This window comes from Nerophis lumbriciformis, linkage group LG08 (genome assembly GCF_033978685.3).
Source record: "Nerophis lumbriciformis linkage group LG08, RoL_Nlum_v2.1, whole genome shotgun sequence".
In the NCBI taxonomy this organism is placed as follows: Eukaryota; Metazoa; Chordata; class Actinopteri; order Syngnathiformes; family Syngnathidae; genus Nerophis; species Nerophis lumbriciformis.
The window spans coordinates 31,958,463-31,980,556 of NC_084555.2; the positions used below are offsets into that span (position 1 = coordinate 31,958,463).

Here is a 22,094-nt window from a genome sequence, read left to right on the forward strand (position 1 = left end):
AAATACACTTAAAAAATCTCGCTCTTGTTTTTATTGAATACTTAGGCCTACTACGCTACTGTATTTTAATGTTAGTCAATATAGTGGTGATTGGGGAGCCAAGTTTTTTCTGAGGTGGTACTTGATGAAAAACGTTTGAGAACCACTGGTACAGAAAACAATAGCCTCCTTAGAACCACAATTTTAGCAGTGGATAGTTGTGTTTTGAATAAGAGGGCCATTTCTTGCTAAAAATTTGTAACCCTTAAAATATTTTCTACAAAAAAAACGTCCACTGCAAAGGACGCTGGTTCTTAGGGGAATGTATTTACCAGTGACGTGTGGTGAGGTTCATGGCTGGTGAGGCACTGACTTCATCACAGTCAGATTTATAAACATATGAACCCTAAAGAGTATCTTATTCACCATTTGATTGGCAGCAGTTAACGGGTTATGTTTAAAAGCTCATACCAGCATTCTTCCCTGCTTGGCACTCAGCATCAAGGGTTGGAATTGGGGGTTAAATCACCAAAAATTATTCCGGGTGCGGCGCCGCTGCTGCCCACTGCTCCCCACTGCTCCCCTCACTTCCCAGGGGGTGAACAAGGGGATGGGTCAAATGCAGAGGACACATTTCACCATACCTAGTGTGTGTGACAATCATTGGTACTTTAACTTAACTTTAACTTTACACATACAAACTGTAGCACACAAAAAAGCACATTTAATAAAAAAAAAAACTTTATTATGGTCTTACCTTTACTTATAAATGAAGTCCATGCGCAGCTCCTTTTGAACAAAAGCATCGATAACTTGTTTATAGAAGTCTTCCTTATCTTTTTTCAGTTTTAAAAGTCTCTCTGTCTCGATGGAGATCTTCCTTTAATTATTACCTCCTGCTTCGATTGAAAGTCCAGTTTAGAAAACTGTTTTATTTTAGATATGTAATCCTCCATGTTAAACGTCCAGGCGAGAGAGAAAAATAAACGATCGCTGCTAACTGTCGCTGCTTGTTGTCACTTCTTCTGCAGCCGAGTAGTCGCAAGAATGATCTCTGGGATCACTAGCGCCCTCTACCACCATGAGGCGGGATTACTGCGAGCCTCACACAGTGTGTCTTCGCAGCAGTTTTATGATTGCTCAGCACAAGAAATACGTTACACACATACAGTTGTTGACAAAATACAATGTGCATTATATACCTCAGCTAACTAAACTATGGAAATGTATAATATAATTAATATAGCAATACGGTCTCACTGCACAGCTGGCCAGCAGTAAGCCGAGTCATTGCGCAATCCATGGTGAGGCTCAATTCAGTGACGTGCCTCAACTGGCTGCTGACTCACCGCAAGTCTCTTCTCAGTATTTGAACGGCAAATGTGAAAATTCAGCGATTTTGAATAAAAATAATCTAAAACTGGTGAAGTTAAATAGAAAATAACTTTATAGTATAATCACTTGATACATATAACAATTTAATTTTTTTTTTTTTTCTTTTTACATTTTTTTTCTTTCCATGATGGCCTCCCCTGACTGCACGTCACTGGTATTTACAGTACACATTAAAAACAGTAGAACGGTCATCTTCAACAGATGGGGTCCGTCGAGGTACTGCAGGGTGGTTGTGAAATGTTTGGCGGATTAGATTTTTTTATATTCAAATTGTATGAATTTATATTTATAGTATACTTTATAGACTTCATTATGTCTCCCTGCATGCAGCAGTGTGACATGGAAGTGAAACTGAACATCATAAAAAGCTCAGAGGATAAAAAGGCCACCGATATTAACTGTGAATTTATATTGTGATTGACTGTCATTAAAAGTAAAAAAATATTGTAAAGAGAAAGACAAAGTTGGATGTAAATACAGAAAAGTATTTCACATTAGGAGTTATTCTGTTTTTATTATTCTTTCATTTAATTATTGTATTTAATCTTTTTGTGTATTTTAAATGTCCTTCATGTGTTCTGTGTTGTGAGTGATTTAGGATTTAATTTATTACCCTGGTCCTGTTTGCTGCATATGGTGTTTCTGGAATGAGAGGCTTAATCAATAAAGTTTTATCTAATCTAATCTACTGTTCAACTAAAACATGCAAATTAATTTGATTAATGTCCATGATAACAATTGTGAAAACTAATTCCTGGATCAAAACCTCCATCATGATCTGCATCAAAATCTAGTGAGTTTAACCTAGGGATATTCAACTAAATGGTTTTAGGGGCCCCATTTCCAGAAAGAAAATTTTGGGGACATTTGATTTTGTTTTGTTTTGTCAGCGTTACAGCTGCTGTTTTTAAGGTACTTCTGCAAATAGGATGGTCAAATATCATCTTTAGAATCAGAATCATAATCAGAATAGTTTTTATTGCCATTGTTTGAGAATGGGTTCACAAACTAGGAATTTTACTTGGTGCAATCGTGCAACATAAAACACATATAACACAGAATAGGTAATAACATGAGCTGTAACTGAGCTATCAGATCTTGTTATTGTTCACGTGCCTGATGGCAGAGGGGAAAAAAACTGTTCAGGTGGCGGGAGGTGTGGGTCTGGATGGATTGTAGTCTCCTGCCTGAGGGGAGAGGGGAGAATAGTTTGTGTCCAGGGTGAGAAGAGTCAGCTGTGATCCGACCCACACGCCTCCTGGTCCTGGAGGAGAACAGGTCCTGGAGGGATGGGAGCCTGCAGACAATAACCTTCTCAGCAGCACGTACGATGCGCTGCAGTCGATGCTTGTCGAACCACACGGTGATGGAGGAGGTGAGGATGGACTCGATGATGGCTGAGTAGAACTGCACCATCATCTCGGTTGGCACCTTAAGTTTCCTCAGCTGCCGCAGGAAGTACATCCTCTGCTGGGCCTTCTTGATGAGGGAGCTGATGGTCGGCTCCCACTTGAGTTCCTGGGTGATGGTTGTGCCCAAGAAACAGAAGGAGTCCACGATGGAGACGGGGGTGTTTTGAAAAATCTGCTGCAAAAATGTGAGTCTCTCACAACTTGCGGGCCACCAAAGTGGCCCGTAAAAATGAGGGGATCTAAAATAGAACCTTGGGGGACACCACTAGTATAACTAAAGACGTTGAACAAATGATTACTGACTGCATCTAAAGTAAACCCTACAGCAACTCCTTAGTTACATAAATCACATGACAAAAAAAATTGTAACTGACAAAAAGGAGAGAACTTAAAGGGGTGCCTTGAGGAACGCCTCAGTTATGTAAATGACAAGTTTAGGCCCCCGTGTTCTGTTTACTACCAAAGTTAAAACATCAATACAAGGATCTGCCAATATGTTTATAGTCGTTCAAGTTCCTCTATACAACAGGAGCACTGCAGTGTTTTTAGGAGTTTGCTGAAAACAAGTTTTGAACTGAACTCGGTGGCTGGAATGGTGTCACTGGGCCCCCAGTTGAAAATAACTGGTGTAACCCCTCAATCAAGTTTAGATGCAGTTCTGCAAATTAATGGTGATGTAGATCTAAAACAAGCACAATTCTATAAATTCCTGACTCTCTCCTCTGCTGATGTGTTATAAATATGAAGTGTTATAAATATGGGAGCTTCGGCGAGGACAATGCACAACCATCAGGCCTGTGAGATTAGAGTGAGGGATTCAAACGGGGAGGTATGAACGCGAGATATTCTGAGAACAAAGAGCGGTTGAGGACTGATACATGCACACAAAATGAGCATCTCCATGGCAACCTCAGGGTCAGTGGGGTAAGCAAAGAGCCTCGAGCTGCATCGCTGTCTTAAAGTGTGAGCGATGCCACCAACAAAATTAAAACACGAGTCAATAAAAGGAGTATAAATATATTATTGTATGAAACACAGACATAACCGAGGAGTAGTAAGATGTAGTATCAGCTGTGTGAATAGTGAAAAGGGTTACACAACAGTCGACGTAGGCGTTTCAAGTGAGAAAATGGCTTGGCCCTCTTTGCTCGGCAGTGGGAGACATGAGCGGCATGGGACTGAGCTCACCTACCTTTAGGCACTGCCGGTCCCAACAAGCACTGCAGTAAAACAATCACAGAGCATTGTTGTATTCCATACTCCTCAACTTGCTACTATTGCCTTTTTATCAATAATGTGGTCACTCGATACAGAGAGGTTTGCACAATGTTACATATACTTTCTAGGTTACAAAACAAATTAAATTATAACAAATAGTGTCTAAATATAACAATGTTTGTAGACTTGTTAAAGAACATAACAGCAAAATATACATACAAATGTGTGTCAACATTTGTTTTAAATATGCTTAAGTGAGAAAGAAAAAGAAGTTTAGGTTTGAACAAAAACTTTCCAACTGGTTTGTTTGTTAGAACCCCGGCCAGCCAGGGATCTAATCATCCCTTCTTACGTCATTCAGTCAACATGATTTCTCCTTTTTTAATCCCTCTTCTTTGCACTGGAGCAGCTCAGAGCAGTCAGTCCTTGAAATTATATATTTTTTTATATTACACAAAAAAATACTTTTGTCTAAAAATCTTCCACATAATCCTGAGTCAGCTCCATATTTACACCTCAGCAAGTCTTGACAGATTTTTTCAAACCTGATCCTAATCTTTCCAAAAATCTTTTACGTAACAACCTCCTCGCTACTTCACAGGCCTCAGGTAGAAAAATAAGCTTAGTAAAAAAAACGGCGGTCTTGTCCGCAACACTGGAGGATCATGTGATGTATCAGCTAGTTTGTTTTTGCTCACACAAATAAAGATATGTCTGTTCTGGCAAAAGAGTGATGATGTTCCTTTTCATCATCAGGAATACTGTAGTGGAGTGAAAATGTTTAAATAAGACATTTAGTTTGTTGAAATAAGTAGAACAAGTCAGTGAAAAAGCTTACTGCCATGTCACATGTTAAGCAGGGGGATTTGCCAGATGAGGATGGTAGAGGTGTTGTCCTCATGGCGGGACTGTTTGGTCTTTTTGTTCACCCTGCGGTGGCCCAAGCCTCCAGACACCACCAGCAGAGAGCTGACGTCCACTTTGCTGGCCCGCCGTCCCCTCCGGTGGTGGGTGGGATCATGGAGGACGTCATAAAGGGCCCCGTCCTCAGGCCCATGCTCCAAGGAGCTTTGGGATTGCGCCAAAGAGCCGCAAGACGAAGAGGACAGGGAGTCCTGGAGAGCCATGGTGGTGCAGCCTGCATCTCCCAGCCAGACGCCTTGGCCCTGAGGCAGGGTCGAAGCTGACTCTGCGGCCTCCCCGTCCTCTGGCGCAGTCACCTGGGCTGAGGCTGAGGAGGCGGGGGACTGGGAGCCCGTGGGACCGTTACAGACCGCTGCGGCCACAGTGAGGAACTTGACAGGTCCGTTGTGAGCGTGCAAGGACACCATGCCCCGACCTAAACACACAGATAAATGTTACAGATTGACACAACGGACACAATTTAGGGTGCATCTTCTCCATCACACAATGCACTGCAGCATACTGAGCCTAATATATTGCTTACTGCGGAGACAATAACAAACAATAAGTCATTGGCAGTCCTTTATACAGTAAAACATTGAGTCAAAATGTACATGACAGGTGGCTGGCATAAAAATGAGATCTGATCATACAGTACACATGTGTACATATGACAGTACAGTAGTACCTCAGTTTTTGATATCAATATGTTTGAAAGGGTCAGTTGAAAATGCAACGCGAATAAAAATATGAATAATTCTACAATTGAAAACAATATAATTTCAATTATTCCGTTGCAGACACACAAAAAATGTCCCAAAAAAACATATTCCAGATAAATAAAGACAATACCTTTACAATGTGTTGGATTCAGTGACACTCTGGAAACAGTGACTCTACGGCTTGAGACTGAGTCACCACCATGTGTTTAATCATACTAAAACCAAGACAGTGTATGGAAACCAAGACATTTTTTTTTTTACAGATTGTTACCGATTGAGTAAAAACAAATGTGTCATGAAATTCCTATAAAAAACAGAAAGGGGTCAAATTGAATAAGCTCTGCTTCTTCCAACTCCATTTCGAACATGTTGTAATGAGAAACTGGAAATATCTATTGTGCCATATTGTAATTGTAAATAAACCAACACCATCACAATATTTTTTGTAAATTTTTTGCATCCATGTTTTTACTTAAAGGGGAACCGTACGTTTTTTTGGAATTTTGCCCAAGGTTCACAATCATTATGAGAGACAAGAAGACAAAAGTTTTTGTTTTTTTTCCCGCTTTCAAACATATACAAATTGGCTCGTTCTTGGTGGCTCGCAGTGCAGCTAATGGGAACAATCAATTCTACCTCTACACTTTAAAAATGCATTCCAAAAACATCAACAACACTTTATTTACGTTCCAGACCTGCGCTGCTATGTAAACGGAAATAATCGGCTCAAGAATTAGTTCCGGCAATGATTAAAATGACCACAATACAGTAAATATTGTACATATGACATATTGTTTTGATTGTGTCTGTTATTATATATAGACTTGCAGTGTGTAAATAAAATGTTGATGGAGGGTTTTGAAGTTGTTTTAGAGGGCTTTGAAGGCTACAATGGTGACTCCCATCAGCAGCATCTTCCAAGTGTTTACTTATCATCTTTAAAATCCCACGCCCCCCCAAAAAAAGACGTGTGTTCTTGTCTCTCATAATGATTGTGAACGATAGGCAAAATTCCCCAAAAAGTGAAGTTCCCCTTTAAGTATAACGGAGAATAGGACCTACCATTGAAATACACATATTTTCTGGAGGTGTGTTACCTGTGACCTTGGGGATTCCCTGTAGTCTAGGGACCGAGAGTGCCACGGTCACACCCAGGTTGGTTCCAACTAGCAGCATACCATGGCAAACCAACAAACTGCTCACTGACACTCTCTGGCTACCTGTAAGAGGGACAACACAATAAAAGTATGACGCCCATCAAACACCATTGGAATGAACTGTAACAAAGATTTTGAGGCCAGGGCCAGTGTGCATTTTTACTTTAGTCAGGGAGTGTTCAAACGGCCTGCCAACATTTTTAATTTGGAGTGTCAAACATCACCCACATAATGAAATCATACAGTTTTACAGAAAACTGCTCATTAATGGAGGAGATACAATTTGAGTGGCTGGATAGCTCAATGGTTTCTGACCAAGGCGGCTATGGTTCAAATTCCAGTCAGGGCGTATGCTGTGCATTATTATTGTTTTTAATAAAATACTAGATTTGTATCATTATAATTATAGCATGTTTGTATATAATACACTCTGGCCCCTGGACAAACGTAAGGACACATGCTTTAATCTATGTGCTGTTTCATGATTGTCCATGGAAAAGCAAGCTACAGTAAAATGTTGCATTAGAGAGGTGCATCTTGTGGAATGTTTCTGCAGTGATGAGGTTCTCGTCTCCAAGGCAACGCTAACGAGAACCGGAATAAAACATACAGTAGCTCCTTTCAAGCCTTGAATTGCACCGTAATGGATTGCAAAGAGTTACACAAACAAACACAGCAGTGTTACATAACAGAATGACTGAAGCGTAACGCTGTAATTAAGCAATGAGCACCGTCTCTATTCATGAAAGCTTGCGGTTGCTGTAAGAGAACAATGTGACTTGTCAGCGTCCATCTTAGTCACAAATGTCTGTGACACAACTTTGCACACTAAAAGTCAAGACAGTTAAGTTAAGAGCACCGTTCATATAGCAAAGCAATAAAATCTGGCCTTTTGACTAGGGATGTCCGATAATGGCTTTTTGCCGATATCCCGATATTGTCCAACTCTTTAATTACCGATACCGATATCAACCGATACCGATATCAACCGCTATATACAGTCGTGGAATTAACACATTATTATGCCTAATTTGGACAACCAGGTATGGTGAAGATAAGGTACTTTTTTTTTTTTTAATTAATAAAATAAAATAAGATAAATAAATTAAAAACATTTTCTTGAATAAAAAAGAAAGTAAAACAATATAAAAACAGTTACATAGAAACTAGTAATTAATGAAAATGAGTAAAATTAACTGTTAAAGGTTAGTACTATTAGTGGACCAGCAGCACGCACAATCATGTGTGCTTACGGACTGTATCCCTTGCAGACTGTATTGATCTATATTGATACATAATGTAGGAACCGGAATATTAATAACAGAAAGAAACAACCCTTTTGTGTGAATGAGTGTGAATGAGTGCAAATGGGGGAGGTAGGTTTTTTTGGGTTGGTGCACTAATTGTAAGTGTATCTTGTGTTTTTTATGTTGATTTAATAAAAAAAAAAAAAAAAAAAAAACAACAACAAAAAAAACGATACCGATAATAAAAAAAACGATAGCGATAATTTCCGATATTACATTTTAACGCATTTATCGGCCGATAATATCTGCCGATATTATCGGACATCTCTACTTTTGACAGATTGTGTGAGTGGAATTTGACTCCAGATATGAGCTTTGTCAGGTCTACAAATATCCATACAGACATTTTTACCATCTGTCCTTATGATCCTAAGAAAAAAACTAGAGCAATGTGGGGGGCAAGGTTTTGTGAGCAACTACGGCTCTAACTGCTTGATTTGAAATCCTCTTGGGCTTTGGAAAATATGACTGCCAGTCCCTTTGCACACATTACATGAGGCACACCCAGCACTAGATAGGCAGCCAGGTAGACACTCATGTCTCTAAAGACCAGTTAAATAAGGACAGACAATCCTGGCCACATGTGCTTCTGATGAGGGCCCGCACGAGCAGAAAAACACACTGCCTTGCTCAATTTCCCCCTTTCATAATAGTTGGAGCTCCCCACCCAGAGGGTGAACTAAAATAAATCCAGAGTGAACATCCACACGGGCCTTGATCCTACAGCAGAGCACCACTTTGATCCGCACTTAGCCCCGACAAGCAACAGCAGGAGGGAGTAAATCTCACACATTACAATAACACACTATAGCAGCCATGCAGTCACAATATGAATAAACAGCACCCTGTGGTCAATCTTTCTGCATGTAAGTTAGCTCGACTTTAAGCTGAAGATGTGACCTGTGTCTACTTTTTTACGTTTTCACTTTTTAATCGGGGAGCTAGTAGCCTTGTTTCCACCAAGCAGTACAATTTGGTTTTAGTTAGGTATTGTCTCCACAGTAGGACCACCAAGGTTGAAAACGCTGGTCAATCTTTGAATATAATAATGGAAATTGAATCTCTTCTCAGGGTGAAAGTGTCACAATCACGTTTATTTACATTACATAAAATGTTTTAAGAAATATTTTTAATCTGTCAGAACAATAAAACATATTTTCAAAACATATACACAGGATAAAAAAACAATACAGCTTGGAAGGTTGTCCGGCAATCAGGACACACCTGTCCCTGGTTGCCAATTAGGATGATTTTTATGCCAACCATGTCCTCTGGACTGGGCTGGATCATTGTGCTTTGTAACTTGTCATGCAGCATGGCTTTCCCTATGCTTTCCGTGTCGAGTTCCTTTTGTGCACTTCCCTGCTGCACTATTTTGTTGTGCTTAACCTAATAAAAGGGTTTTTACCTTCACTTTGCCTGTTGTTTTTGCATCCTGCGGTCCAGACCAACAATGATCAACACAAACCGTAACATTTGATTACATTTCAAATAAAATTATTTGACTTTATAGGTTAAGTGATTTGAATAAATTGGAACACTTTTTGGAACTCTTTTCATTGTAGCACTGACAACAAACGATGAAACTGGACACACTTCAGTCTGTTCATCAGAAAATAATAATTTCAATGAAACAACAGGAATGGAATTATTAGAATATAAAATGTATTTTGCAATTACAAGTCACAACTAAACAATGGATACATTGCATTATTGTGCTCTCTTTACTGTCTTAAAGTACCTTAAACACGTTTTCCAAAGTGAGCTGAACTAAACTACAGCGTCTGATATACACAAAACCCTGAAAATCCCTGTATTACCGTACAAAGTCCTATGCAGACTTCCTGCAGATCGCTCAGAAACACCAGCATTGTAAATGATGTCAGTAATGACACAATGGTATTGTAAATGACAAGCTGTAGGTATTATTTATTGACTCCCCCGATGTTGATCTCTCATTAAACCACGCATGGCTGCCTATTTAGGTCAAAAAGCAGCAGACAAAGACGGCCTGCACAGCAGCCAGACTGCCACCATCAAAGTGCAAGCTTTCCTACAAACATTCAGACTTCAGTAAGGCAAATCGTCTTTTGCTATTCTATGCACTATACCTACTCTTATATGAACTGCACTGAATTATTAGAACGTATTGGCTATGAAAATTACTGCTATTATAGGATATTATGTCAAAGTGCTTCAACTGCAATGTTAAGAACCTCCAGACAAAAATGAAAGGGTTTAGTAGGCTAAAATTGTTCCAACATGTACGAACATGAGAAGGACAAATTCAAAGTGCCAAGCAATCACACAGAAGATGACGCCCCATTTTTCTGATATCCCTAATATGTTCTTTATACTAAAATAATTTCATAATAATTCCCTTGAGGTAAAATAATAATGTCAACATGATAGATACAATTTCAGGACAGACTGCATATTTAAAAGTCGACAGGCTTCACTTTTTTAATTTTTTTTTTATTTAGACTAAATTTCTTTATAGGAAATACTGATATATGAATACTAGATACTTTCAAACTTACAAAATCATTACCAACTGTGTAGAGGTAGAGTATGATTTTAACATAGCCGTAATATTCTCTTAATGTATTAACACCAGAGCTGTCAAACAATTAAACATTTGTAATCAGAATAATCAGGTTTGCAGAGCATTCATTTTGATTATCACAATAAATATTTTCTTTTAAATTAATTAATTGTGTTTTGTTTTGCATAAGCAGACACTCAAGAAAGAACTGAATATATATATATATATATATATATATATATATATATATATATATATATATATATATATATATATATACTAAACGTGTTTATTAAACACTTTTACCACCATGTTCATGTTAACAAAACCATGCATGCTTTTCTAAATAAACATTTCTCCACATTAATGTAGACCTTAATAATACTTTGTCAGTCGACTGTTTCGTTATGGTTTTTGTCCTGACATTTCCCATTGAAAGAGCCAACGTACTGTTTAGACTGTTTGTGTGCTTCTGCCGTCTGTCACTACTACATAATTTGCCCATTAGTGTATGCACTACAGTAACACTACTTGGACAACCTGCCCATAATGTGCTGCCAGATACGTTTCAGGGATTTTTGAGTCATTCTGCACTGCAGATGGATTAATTTAGTTAAATATAATCAGATCATTAATGATTATGGATTAATTTATTAAATCATTAAATTAAAAAAAAATGTTTAACATAGTTTTAAAGCGTATACAATTTCCAGAAGTAAAATCACATATCAAATGTTACTTCTTCTTCTTTTTTTTTTTTTACCTCCAAACTAGATGCACACAAAGAAGAAAATAACACAAAATATCAGTCAAATAAGTATGGGAAAATCTATTAACATAAAGCCACAGACAACTATACTCAGAGCCACATGATTGCCCCCCAAAAGATATGAGTAAAAAAGCTTATTAGTTTTCCACATGGCATTTTAATCCAGGTTTAATTGAAAATCAGTCTCTTTTTAAGGAAAATTCTTGAAATTGTGTAGAACAATGTTTGTCTAAGCTTCTCCAATTTGAGGGAATAAAGATTACAGGTGCTACTCCAAAAATGTAATATCCTGCAAACGTCCATTCATTTCAGCAATTCAACTTCAAATGTGAAACTAATGTGTGAAATAAAGTCATTACATGCAAAGAGAGATATGCCAAGCCTTTGTTTGCCATAATTGTCATGGTCATGGCTGACAGTTTTTGAGTTGTTCTGCGATTTTCAATTTGAAGTTTACATAAACTGTCAACCAATCAAAATTATATCAAAAAAAGGCTCTAAATATCTTGAGATGCATATTATGATCTTATTTTATATATTAGATTGACACTTGCAAATCTAATTGCTGGATTAAAGGAACCTTTACATATCATTCAAGGTTTTGGAGATTCACCTGTATCTCTAATCCAGCGGGTAAGGCAGGGAGGCGTTGTTGCTTTCCAATACAACACAATGAGTCTTTTAGCCAACAAAGTAGTGAATGCTACATGATTCTTTTTTGAATTTGTTGAAGGAAGATGACCGAGGGGCTACCCCAAGTTGTCCCCTTAGAGGATTTGGTTCTATCTTTTCACAAATTACCAAAAACAAAGTATTAAACATGTATGTTCAATAGCTGCACAAAACATACGTATCAAGTTAGCTGGAGACTGTTGACACTGGTCGAATAATTTAGATATTACGTCATACATCTTAGCTAGTCAGACATTGGTATAATAAGTACAATGTGTTAACGTGCACTAAATAAAGGCTATGTCTGGTACAAACAGAAATAATGTTACTTTTAACTGATAAGTCAGTTCTATGGTTGTCGTCACTTTTTTTGCCATCACCAGAACTCAAAAATCTTAAGAAAAATACTTTTTTTTTTTTAAATCTAGATTGCTAAACTGAGGTCCAAAAGACTAGACTTGATAGCGTTAGTTCAACTTGAAAGTGTTTTTGCAACCTTTTGTGTCATATTTTTCATTCTGGTTTGCACTTCGTACAACTTTTGGGGTGCTTCAATTTAAAGGCTCCACTGTAACTAAGTACTGTAAATAAGTTAACATGTCGAAAAAAATAGGGTTGCATATCAAGGACCCATTCCTCTTTTTCTTGCAGCAATCCCTTAAGTACTCTAATTATACCAGTTGATGCACAGGCAGCACATTTCTACGTCTCATTCTGGTCTGCTGGAGCGGCTTGTGGTGATAAATCCTCTGCAAAGCATTCTGGAAAAGTGGAGATAAGAATAAACCCAGAGGAGCAAAGCTCTGCATGTGTGGTATCGTCTGTCACAGAACCAGCTTCCGCTTAAGTTGGATGGATCTTATTAGCCAACACGGGCGCTGAGCTCCCATTGCAGACTGCTTGTATCATTCACATCTGTCTGAAGGAGAGGCCTACCACTTGTAACTCTAAACACTGGCTATCACTGGGAGGTCACCACTGTATCAGGTGAACACGGGAGCATTGCTTCAAGTAAACTGACTTTTTTTCTTCAGAAATATAAATCCCACTATAGTTAAGTGATCTGTTTTCTTTGCAGTCATAGGTATGAGGAGGTCGCTTTTTTAGCAGTTGGATCTGAACCTCCCACCGGAGCACTGCATACCAATCTTACAAAACTCTGCACTTTATGGCTTGTGATATTACATTCATGTCCTAATAAATGCTGCTTAAGGTAAATGGAATGCCAGATGTGCAAAGCGAGCCCCAGGAAACTGCCAACTTCTTTGAGGCAGATCGTGTTACCATCCAGCGAACTGGCCCCGTGACACAACTGGTGCTGATGCTGAGGGCGGGGAGGATAGTGGAGAATTAAGGGTAACCATTTAAGGTACGAATATGTTGTCATCATAAGTAGACATATAAAATGTGAGACAAAGCATTACTCGATGTTACTCAGTTGAATCCCACAAACATGTGTAATCTCCTCTCATTCTTTCAGGATGTGTGTTTTTGGGTGAAGGCTGATGTAACACAGCGGACTACAAGAGCCAAAGCAGCAGCAGGCTTTTTCGGATGACTTCAGAATAGGACGTTTGCCGTGCTGATGTTTAATTTGATTTGCCGTGATCGTGGTCAGCAATACAATAGCGGCAAACTGTCCTCTCCTCTTCCTGCACTGTGACAACACCAGTAAGACAGTAAGCGGAGATACAAATGACAAAAACACAGGCTGGGGGAAGTACCGACATCTATCATATTTGCTTCCCACATTCAAAAGTACAACCTTTCATAGTGACTGTGTGGGATGGCTTACATAAGCACAGAACAAAGGAGAGCCATTAAGGTATACAACATAAGGAAGGTGAATTGCTCCTTAAAGAAGGGACTCAAATGCTCACATTAATTGATGATATACTGGGATTTTATAGTACAATATCTACCGAGTAGTTTATATCCATGCATATGTTTTTTATACTTCTGACAAATTTTTAAGACAGGCTGCTATGTACCAAAGCACCAATACATTCAAGGGCCCTATTTTGCTCATTTCAGAAGGCTTTTAAAATTATATTAAAAAATGTAGTGAGGAACTGTAGTACGTTTTTTTTAGTGGTCTCCAACGATTAGTTTATTTTTATTTTTTTCCAGATTTATCACACTTTAGAATTTGGATTAATCAGGGTGTATTTTAAAGTGACATTTACCATTTGAAGTCTCCTTACTCATCTTTGCTCTGCTGTATGCATTTTTTTTTTCATTCATTTGATATTTTTTGTGATTAATCGCGTGAGCTAATGCATTACATTAGATAGCTCTGTTTTTTTAGAAAAATAATCCATAAATCTCAAATTCTATACAGGTTAAATTTGTGTTCGTCTCCTCTTGGCCAACATGCTCAATTCCGTAGTCTCCTCCTTGTCCAAACCGACAGTGTCGCAATTAGTCAGGGGTCAAAGGTGGGCTCCAGCTCGTAGCAGCAGGGAGACAAACACTCTTAATTTCTATGTGCTAATGTTTATCAGCAAGTAGAAGAGGAATTAGATAATGGATATGATGAAATAAGAGGAATATTGGATTATTTTGTGTGGAGCTGTGATTTGTTGACAAAACAGCTGTCTGTGAAATTGCAAGATCAGAGGAGCAGTGACAGTGAAGCAGGTTTTTAGACATTTCCAAGAAAAAGCGACAAATGGTACTGAGCAGCAGTCACAGGTTACCACTAGACAACCCTTAAAGATGCTGTTTGCAACTTCTTCACAGTAACATTTTTCAAAACAAAAAATATAACAAGAACAGCTTATGTTACCATTAGTGGTTTAACAGAACACATTTGTTTTACAATTGGTTATATTTTTCACAATTACCGTATTTTTCGGACTATAAGTCTCAGTTTTTTTCATAGTTTGGCCGAGGTTGCGACTTATACTCAGGAGCGACTTATGTGTGAAATTATTAACACATTACCGTAAAATATCAAATAGTATTATTTAGCTCATTCACGTAAGAGACTCGACGTATACGATTTCATGGGATTTAGCGATTAGGAGTGACAGATTGTTTGGTAAACGTATAGCATGTTCTATATGTTATAGTTATTTGAATGACTCTTACCATAATATGTTACGTTAACATACCAGGCACGTTCTCAGTTGGTTATTTATGCCTCATATAACGTACACTTATTCAGCCTGTTGTTCACTGTTCTTTATTTATTTTAAATTGCCTTTTCAAATGTCTATTCTTGGTGTTGGGTTTTATCAAATAAATGTCCACAAAAAATGCGACTTATACTCCAGTGCGACTTATATATGTTTCTTGCCTTCTTTATTATACATTTTCGGCCGGTGCGACTTATACTCCGGAGCGAATTATACTCCGAAAAATACGGTACACAGTTTATGAAATACACAATTTTACTGGCCCGAATAAAATTGACGATTACGGCGGTCACTTAGCCGGTCTCGTCAACACATACGCGCAGGGAGTGCATGGACACATACAAAAACAGTTCAAGAGAAGCAATGAACAATTTGCAGTCATGTTAATGTTATGATAGAATATACATTCAATGACAGCTAACGCTAGCTATTCAAATTGCTATTATTAGCTAACAACACCTAAAGCTAATGGGCGTGCATGTGTTACATACATGCGTAATTACATCATTATGCACGAGAAGCCATAAGAGGGCAGGGTATACTGTGTAAAATACATTGGAAAGTTGACGCCCTCTTGGCATATGTGTAAATGTTGCAAACATCCCCCGTAGGTTATCATACATGGACTTCTTTACTTTGTGACGTGACAAAATCAAAAGATCTCGATTAAATCTTCTGAAGTTTACGTACCCAACAGTTCACGAGATCTGGGAGTGGTATATACAAATTGAACCAGGGATAAACAAACCTCATGATATGGTACTTTATACACCATTTTAAACATTTACGTAAGTCTTTAAAGTTCCAGTAGAGTGGAAAAACAAGCTGCGTCTATATTGAAGCTATTATCATATGTATTTATGACACCAAAAAGACTTCCAAAGTTTGCTGATAAATAGATATGATCAAAATAGTATCAATCTCACTCAGATTCCCGTGCTGACAAGGAACAGATAAGGAAGCCAGTCACATTATCTGTGACGTAGTGTTAGGAACCAGATCCCTTTCCCATCAACAACAATTCTAATCAAGCAGACTTTGTGAGAGCCAACAATGATTACTTTGGGAAAAATTATGATTCAGAACCTTATATTTTTGATCCCGAACACAGAGGATGAGCAATAGGTATTAGAAGCCAAGTGAAGTGCTAAATGGATGCCGTGTTATTGAAACATTATAGCATCTGCAGCACTGCTGGGTGCTAAACATACAAACTAACCATAAGAAACCATAATAAAACAAACACTACGGTGATAGTTTCACTCTCGCTAAGATGCCAACCGACGGGATGCTCTCATAATGACGATGAAGATTCAATCATAATCCTCACGAAAGGTTAAAAAAAGTTGTGAAAGTCGACCAGCCTGTTGGTCCATGGCCACATTTGTCTACTAGCAGGTGAAAGATGCATGAGTTATAATCTAGAATTTACTTTTAGCAATTTTGACACGAAGCAGAAGTAGCCACCGGTTTAGTGTGGCAACAAAAGCAGTATCAACTAGCATTAGCTCACTGCTATCAATGCGCTGCTAAAATAGGCCGTCTGCGTTGGCGCTTATAATAACAATATCACTCATATTTGGTTCATTTTCAGGTCACGACATGTATTGTTGTCCGTTTATGGATGTTTCTTAGAGGGTATAATGGGAGCAATAGAGGACCCTCGATTTGTTGACTCAACTTAACTATTTATTTACAATTTCAAATCAATAAAAAAAGCCAAACGTACGTGTTCTTGTCTTGAATTGTGAATGATAAACACAACATCTCTTTCCAATTTTTGCGTATTTCCACTATGACTGATCTAATAACATGGTCAGAGTGCAGAAGCGTTACTACAATGATGTAGAATCTACGGAAATTGCTAAAGATATTCAGAACGGAAAGTCCACCAACTAGTTGGCGCTCTCCATTAGAACAGTGCCACATTTTACAGAAAAAATGAGTTGTTTTGGTCCTATTATATGGGTCAGACTTCCTTTTGAGGTAACTTTAAAAACAGGCCTTGTGAGGTCAAATGTTTTTGTTGCGTCACTATAAATAGAGACCGAATGAAAGGTTACTGGTTCAGTGTTTGGACTGAAAGGGGTGTACGACAAACCTGCGATGACAGGAGTCACCTTCACCGACGTGTAATTTCAGATTCACACTAAGCGAGACAAACATGAGGTCATTGTCCATGAATTCAGCTGCATTTGAATAACTGTACTCTGTGGCCCTGATCTATTATGATGCAAATATCAGGCAATAAACAGCATGTGCAAACTATATCATTTTGTGAAATATTAGTGGGTGTGTTACGGGTGATCATCTATGACTGTGTACAACTGATGACAAGTGCAAAAGCGGTACACACTGCGCTATTTGAAAGAGGATTTTGCATACACTACTGACTGTGCCCAAAGAAACACTCATTTCTCTCCACATTCATGACATCATAAGTCTAACCTGTGCTCGTTTGTTATGTTGTGGAATATGCAATACTCACCACCTTTTCTGGGTGATAGAAGTAGAAGTGCTATATCAACAACAGAACCGCTTTTTAGCACAGTGCAGGCGCGCTCTGGAAGGTAATGGTGCATCAGGAAAAATCCTGAAATGCTTGCAAGAATGCATTAAAATTAAAATGTTTTCATATACGAAATAAATTGATAACATATCTCCTATATGATAAAAAAAAAAAAGCCATCAGACACTAAAACGAATCAAATGAATTGGTTTGAATCAGGGGAACTGCACTTTTTTTTAAAATTGTATTTTACTTATCATTCACAATACCTATGTAAGACAAGAACTTAATGTTTTTATGCGTTCTAATTTGTTAAATATGGCAAGTACGAGGTGGCTCAAAATGCAGCGAATGGGAGTACTCTATTGCGTCCTAAAAGCCCTCTAAAAAAACGTCTAAAAAACGGCAACAATACTCCATTTAAATCTTGAGACCTGCATATTTAACCAAGTAATAGCGATATTGTTATTATAAGTGCTAATGCAGACAAACTGCTTTTAGCGACGCCATGACCACAGAGGTAACTTGCTTATGCAGCTATTGACATACTGAGCTGCTGCCGCATCACCTCTAAGTCTGTAAACGTTAGTTTGAGATTATAAATGTATAGTAGAAGGTTGTTGCCATAAACTGAGAAGTTGGTCAACTTTGACATTAAATTTAAATGGTGAGAAGGACATGAAAAGACGCTTGTTTGCGTCACCTTTTTTATTTTATTTTATTTTTTTATACCTGCGGAAGGATTATGATTAATTCTTCATCTAAACGGGAAGATATGAACATCCCATCAATTAACGTCTTAGTGAGAGCCGACATTGTACAGTAAGTGTTTGTTTTATTATGTTCGTAGTTTGTATTTCTTGTTTAGCCCTTAGCAATAAAGCTACACGATGCAAAGTGTTTTACTAAAGCTGGACCTGTTTAGGACAGATCTTCTAAAACTTGTAGCTCATCCTCCATTTATTCGGGCTCCAAAATATAGGGTTCTGAATCATTATTTTCCCAAAATACTCTCTGTTGTCTCTCATGAAGTCTGCCATGATTAGTAATAGTGTTGTTGTTGATGGAAATACGCCGCTATATGTTTGAAATGACCAAAATACGTAAATATTACATGTTATTATGAATGTGCCTGTCACTACATAACATATATACTTACAGCGTGTATTAGAGTTGTACATTATACTGGTCCTATTAAAGTATCGTGGTTCTAATCAATTGAAATTGGTACTGTATCACCTTTGAAAAGTACCGGTACTGTTCTTTCATCTGAATGCCGCTGTGCGGCGGTGACTACAGAGCCGAGGCGCATGTTGCTGAGTGTGTCAAAACGCACACACAAAGTGCATACAAGTAATAACATTGTGGTGGGGAAGAATTGCAAAAAATGGTAATTCTACTGGTTAATAAAGAGGGTGTGTGAAGTGCAATATGGAAGTATTTTGGGCTTCAAAACTAACAATAAAGGTGACGCATTAAACAGGGAGGCACCACGCTACAAATGCTGTTTTAAACCTTTCCTGCTTGTCGGTTCCCAGACCGTGGTTAAAGAGCGCAGGGGAGACGTTCCCTCCAGGGCCGATGTTTTGTCGTGGGTAACACCCTTCATTTTACCTTTACTCCACTCTTTGGTTAGAATGAAGAGGCTGTCAATTAGTTGCAACTTGGTCACTTTATTTATAATTTCCACAGGGCACAACCGGACATACATCCATTTTTTACCGCTTGTCCCTTTTGGGGTCGCTGGAGCCTATCTCAGCTGCATTCGGGCGGTAGGCGGGGTACACCATGGACAAGTCGCCACCTCGTCGCATGGCACAACCGGACTATTAACACTCCTGCACATACGACTGCTACCTCTCCCTACTTGTCCACTCACCCCACATACTGCCATTCTTAAAGGAGCACACACACACACACATAGGCTACTCTCACAACAGCTGCTTTAAAACACGCGAGTAGTATTACCACCTTTGCTTCAAACTTAGGTAAACATTTAAATAATGAACATTCAGATCTGCACAAAGAGTTATACAGAGTGACAGGTAATAATGTTGTTGTTTCACCTTTCCATCTGTTTGGCTCCCATGCAGACCGTAGTCGAGGAGCACAGGACAGACGTTTCTTCCAGGGCGAATGATTTCGTCAGGGGTAACACCCTTCACTTTACCCGCAATGCGTCTAAGCTCAGCTCCGCTTTCGGATCAGAATGACGAAGCCACGGATTCGTGACAATCTGGTTGCTTTATTATTAGTTTTACAGGACACAACTGGACCCCTTCATCCTTCTACTGCACAGTACACGCGCTACCTCTCTCTCTTTACTCGCCCACTCACTCACTGACGTCACTCAGCCAACACGTTGCCATTCTCACAAACACACTACTCTAATAAATTACCTAACTCCCCTGCTGTGCACATGTAGATACGCACACAGCTGCTTGGATTGATGCCAAATATTAGCAGAGTTAAAACTGCCCAATTAACGTCAACTAATGCAAGTGTAATTACTAAACTTTGTAACAAATTCCTACAATTTGTGTTTTGTGTTTAATAAATGTGTTTTACCTGCAACATGGCTTATCTGTGTGCATGTATCCATAGTTTTGTTTTTAGTACTTATTAATAATTCTAATTATTAAAAGGCACAAACCAGGAGTGGCAACCATAAATGATGAATAATGTTATATGACAGTAAAACTTTCTGTTCTATTGTAACCTAATCCTTGATTATGGCAGGTTATATGTAATATGGAAAATTGTAATTTGTTCTTTGAGTGCAACAACAAAAGCCCAATGTGTTTAATGCCTTTTAATTTATATTTTAAACTTGTAAGGTTGTTCTTTGACTGTGAGTGTTTAATGTAGTGTAAGATTTTATGTTAAAATGAAGCCAATATTGACATTTTTCGTAGTTCTCTTTTTTTGGAAAAGTAACAAAAGTATCGGAAAGTATCGATATACATTTTGGTACCGGTACGGGGACTAGATTATTGGTATCGGGACAAGCCTAGCGTGTATACAAAACGTTGATGGAGGTTTTTTAGAGCACTTTATCGGCTGAATAGAGCAAATCTCATTCATCCATCCACCCATTTCTACCGCTTGTCCCTTTTGGGGTCATTACCTCCATTTTAGGTGACTTTTGCTAACATTTATTTACAAGCTAAAATGCATAAAAAATGTGTGATTGTCTCACATAAGGACTGACCTATTTTGCAAAACCAATTTTTCTTGCATATTGATACCTGCTTTTGTGTATTTGGTATTTGCATAAGTACCGAAAATTTTAAATCATACCATGGCCAAATTGCAGACATATTTACAAAAAAAATCTTTGCTTCCTTCATATTTTCTTTAAACGAGCCGTTTGGAATTCACCCCATTTGAGATGTTTTTCCCAATTGTGACATCAGCAGATTCTCCATATATGATAGAGATATGCCAAAAGAGCTTTGCGCGAGTACGCCATTGTAGTGTGACTATGTATTCACTAAATTTCTTCTGTTCCTCTATTCTCTTGTTGTGGGACAGACTGGCTCGTACATGCACATGCATCCTTGGCTGTTGCCATTTCTATTACAAGGTAGCGCATAGTTCTAATTATATCTTTCACTGGGCTTGATATGGAAGCGCTAAAACTACAACATGGCTGGTGGGGAGAAGACGCAGTTAAAGTAGAGGCATGTAAAAACGACCACCCACAAAAAGGCACATCATGAAGAGAGGGTAGGAAAGCGGCTTGAAGACAATCTGCAAAACGTAAGTCACGCAAAATTTTGACGAAAGAACCACCATTACATGTTATGTAGACCACAATAAAGTGTTTTAAATGTAGAACAAAATCATAATATGAACCCTTCAACTCATCCAGTAGCTATACAATGATAACATTATATTGTTGAATAGATATGTCTATTTTTTTAAATTCTCACAGTCCAAATATGTTGACACACACACATGTAGGACGGTGGATTATCTGTCCATTCGCTGTCATCACCTCCTTTCTCACAGTCATTTGTGCTTAACTGTGCCAGTTTGCATGCACATTTCAAATGTACGAAATAAGGACGCACAACAGTGGCCCCAAACAATTTCAGTCTTGATAAAGCACATGGCGAGCGCTAAATAATTACATTTGCATCTGCGCCTCCCAGTATTGTAGGCATTCTCATATCAACTTATATTCTGCATATACATGAATACAGACATGCTAAATTTATTGCACTCTCTATTTTGCTTATTTATGAGACAGAATCCTCTGCGCACTGGCTTAGTAGATCAAGTTTGCACTTGTTTTAGTACACCCAAACCTTTAGTACATCAGACCCTCTGTGGTGAAATAATAAAACTTTAGAGAAGAAAT

The 22,094-nt window shown here is 38.3% G+C and overlaps 1 protein-coding gene across 4 annotated transcripts in view; it reads right to left on the minus strand.

The window, feature by feature from the left end:
• Window positions 1-2,245: 2,245 nt before the first annotated feature.
• The window catches only part of arhgef10 (Rho guanine nucleotide exchange factor (GEF) 10), a 96,573-nt gene continuing 76,724 nt past the window's right edge, over window positions 2,246-22,094 (minus strand). For 2 of the 4 annotated variants that reach the window (XM_061968673.2, XM_061968671.2), the window contains 2 exons: window positions 6,727-6,849; window positions 2,246-5,343 (listed from right to left, as the gene is read on the minus strand). In XM_061968673.2, the coding sequence (XP_061824657.1) occupies window positions 4,850-5,343; window positions 6,727-6,849 (617 nt within the window). In that variant the 3' untranslated portion in view covers window positions 2,246-4,849. The remainder of the gene's footprint in view (window positions 5,344-6,726; window positions 6,850-22,094) is intronic. The other 2 variants (XM_061968674.2, XM_061968672.2) reach the window with 1 other exon arrangement.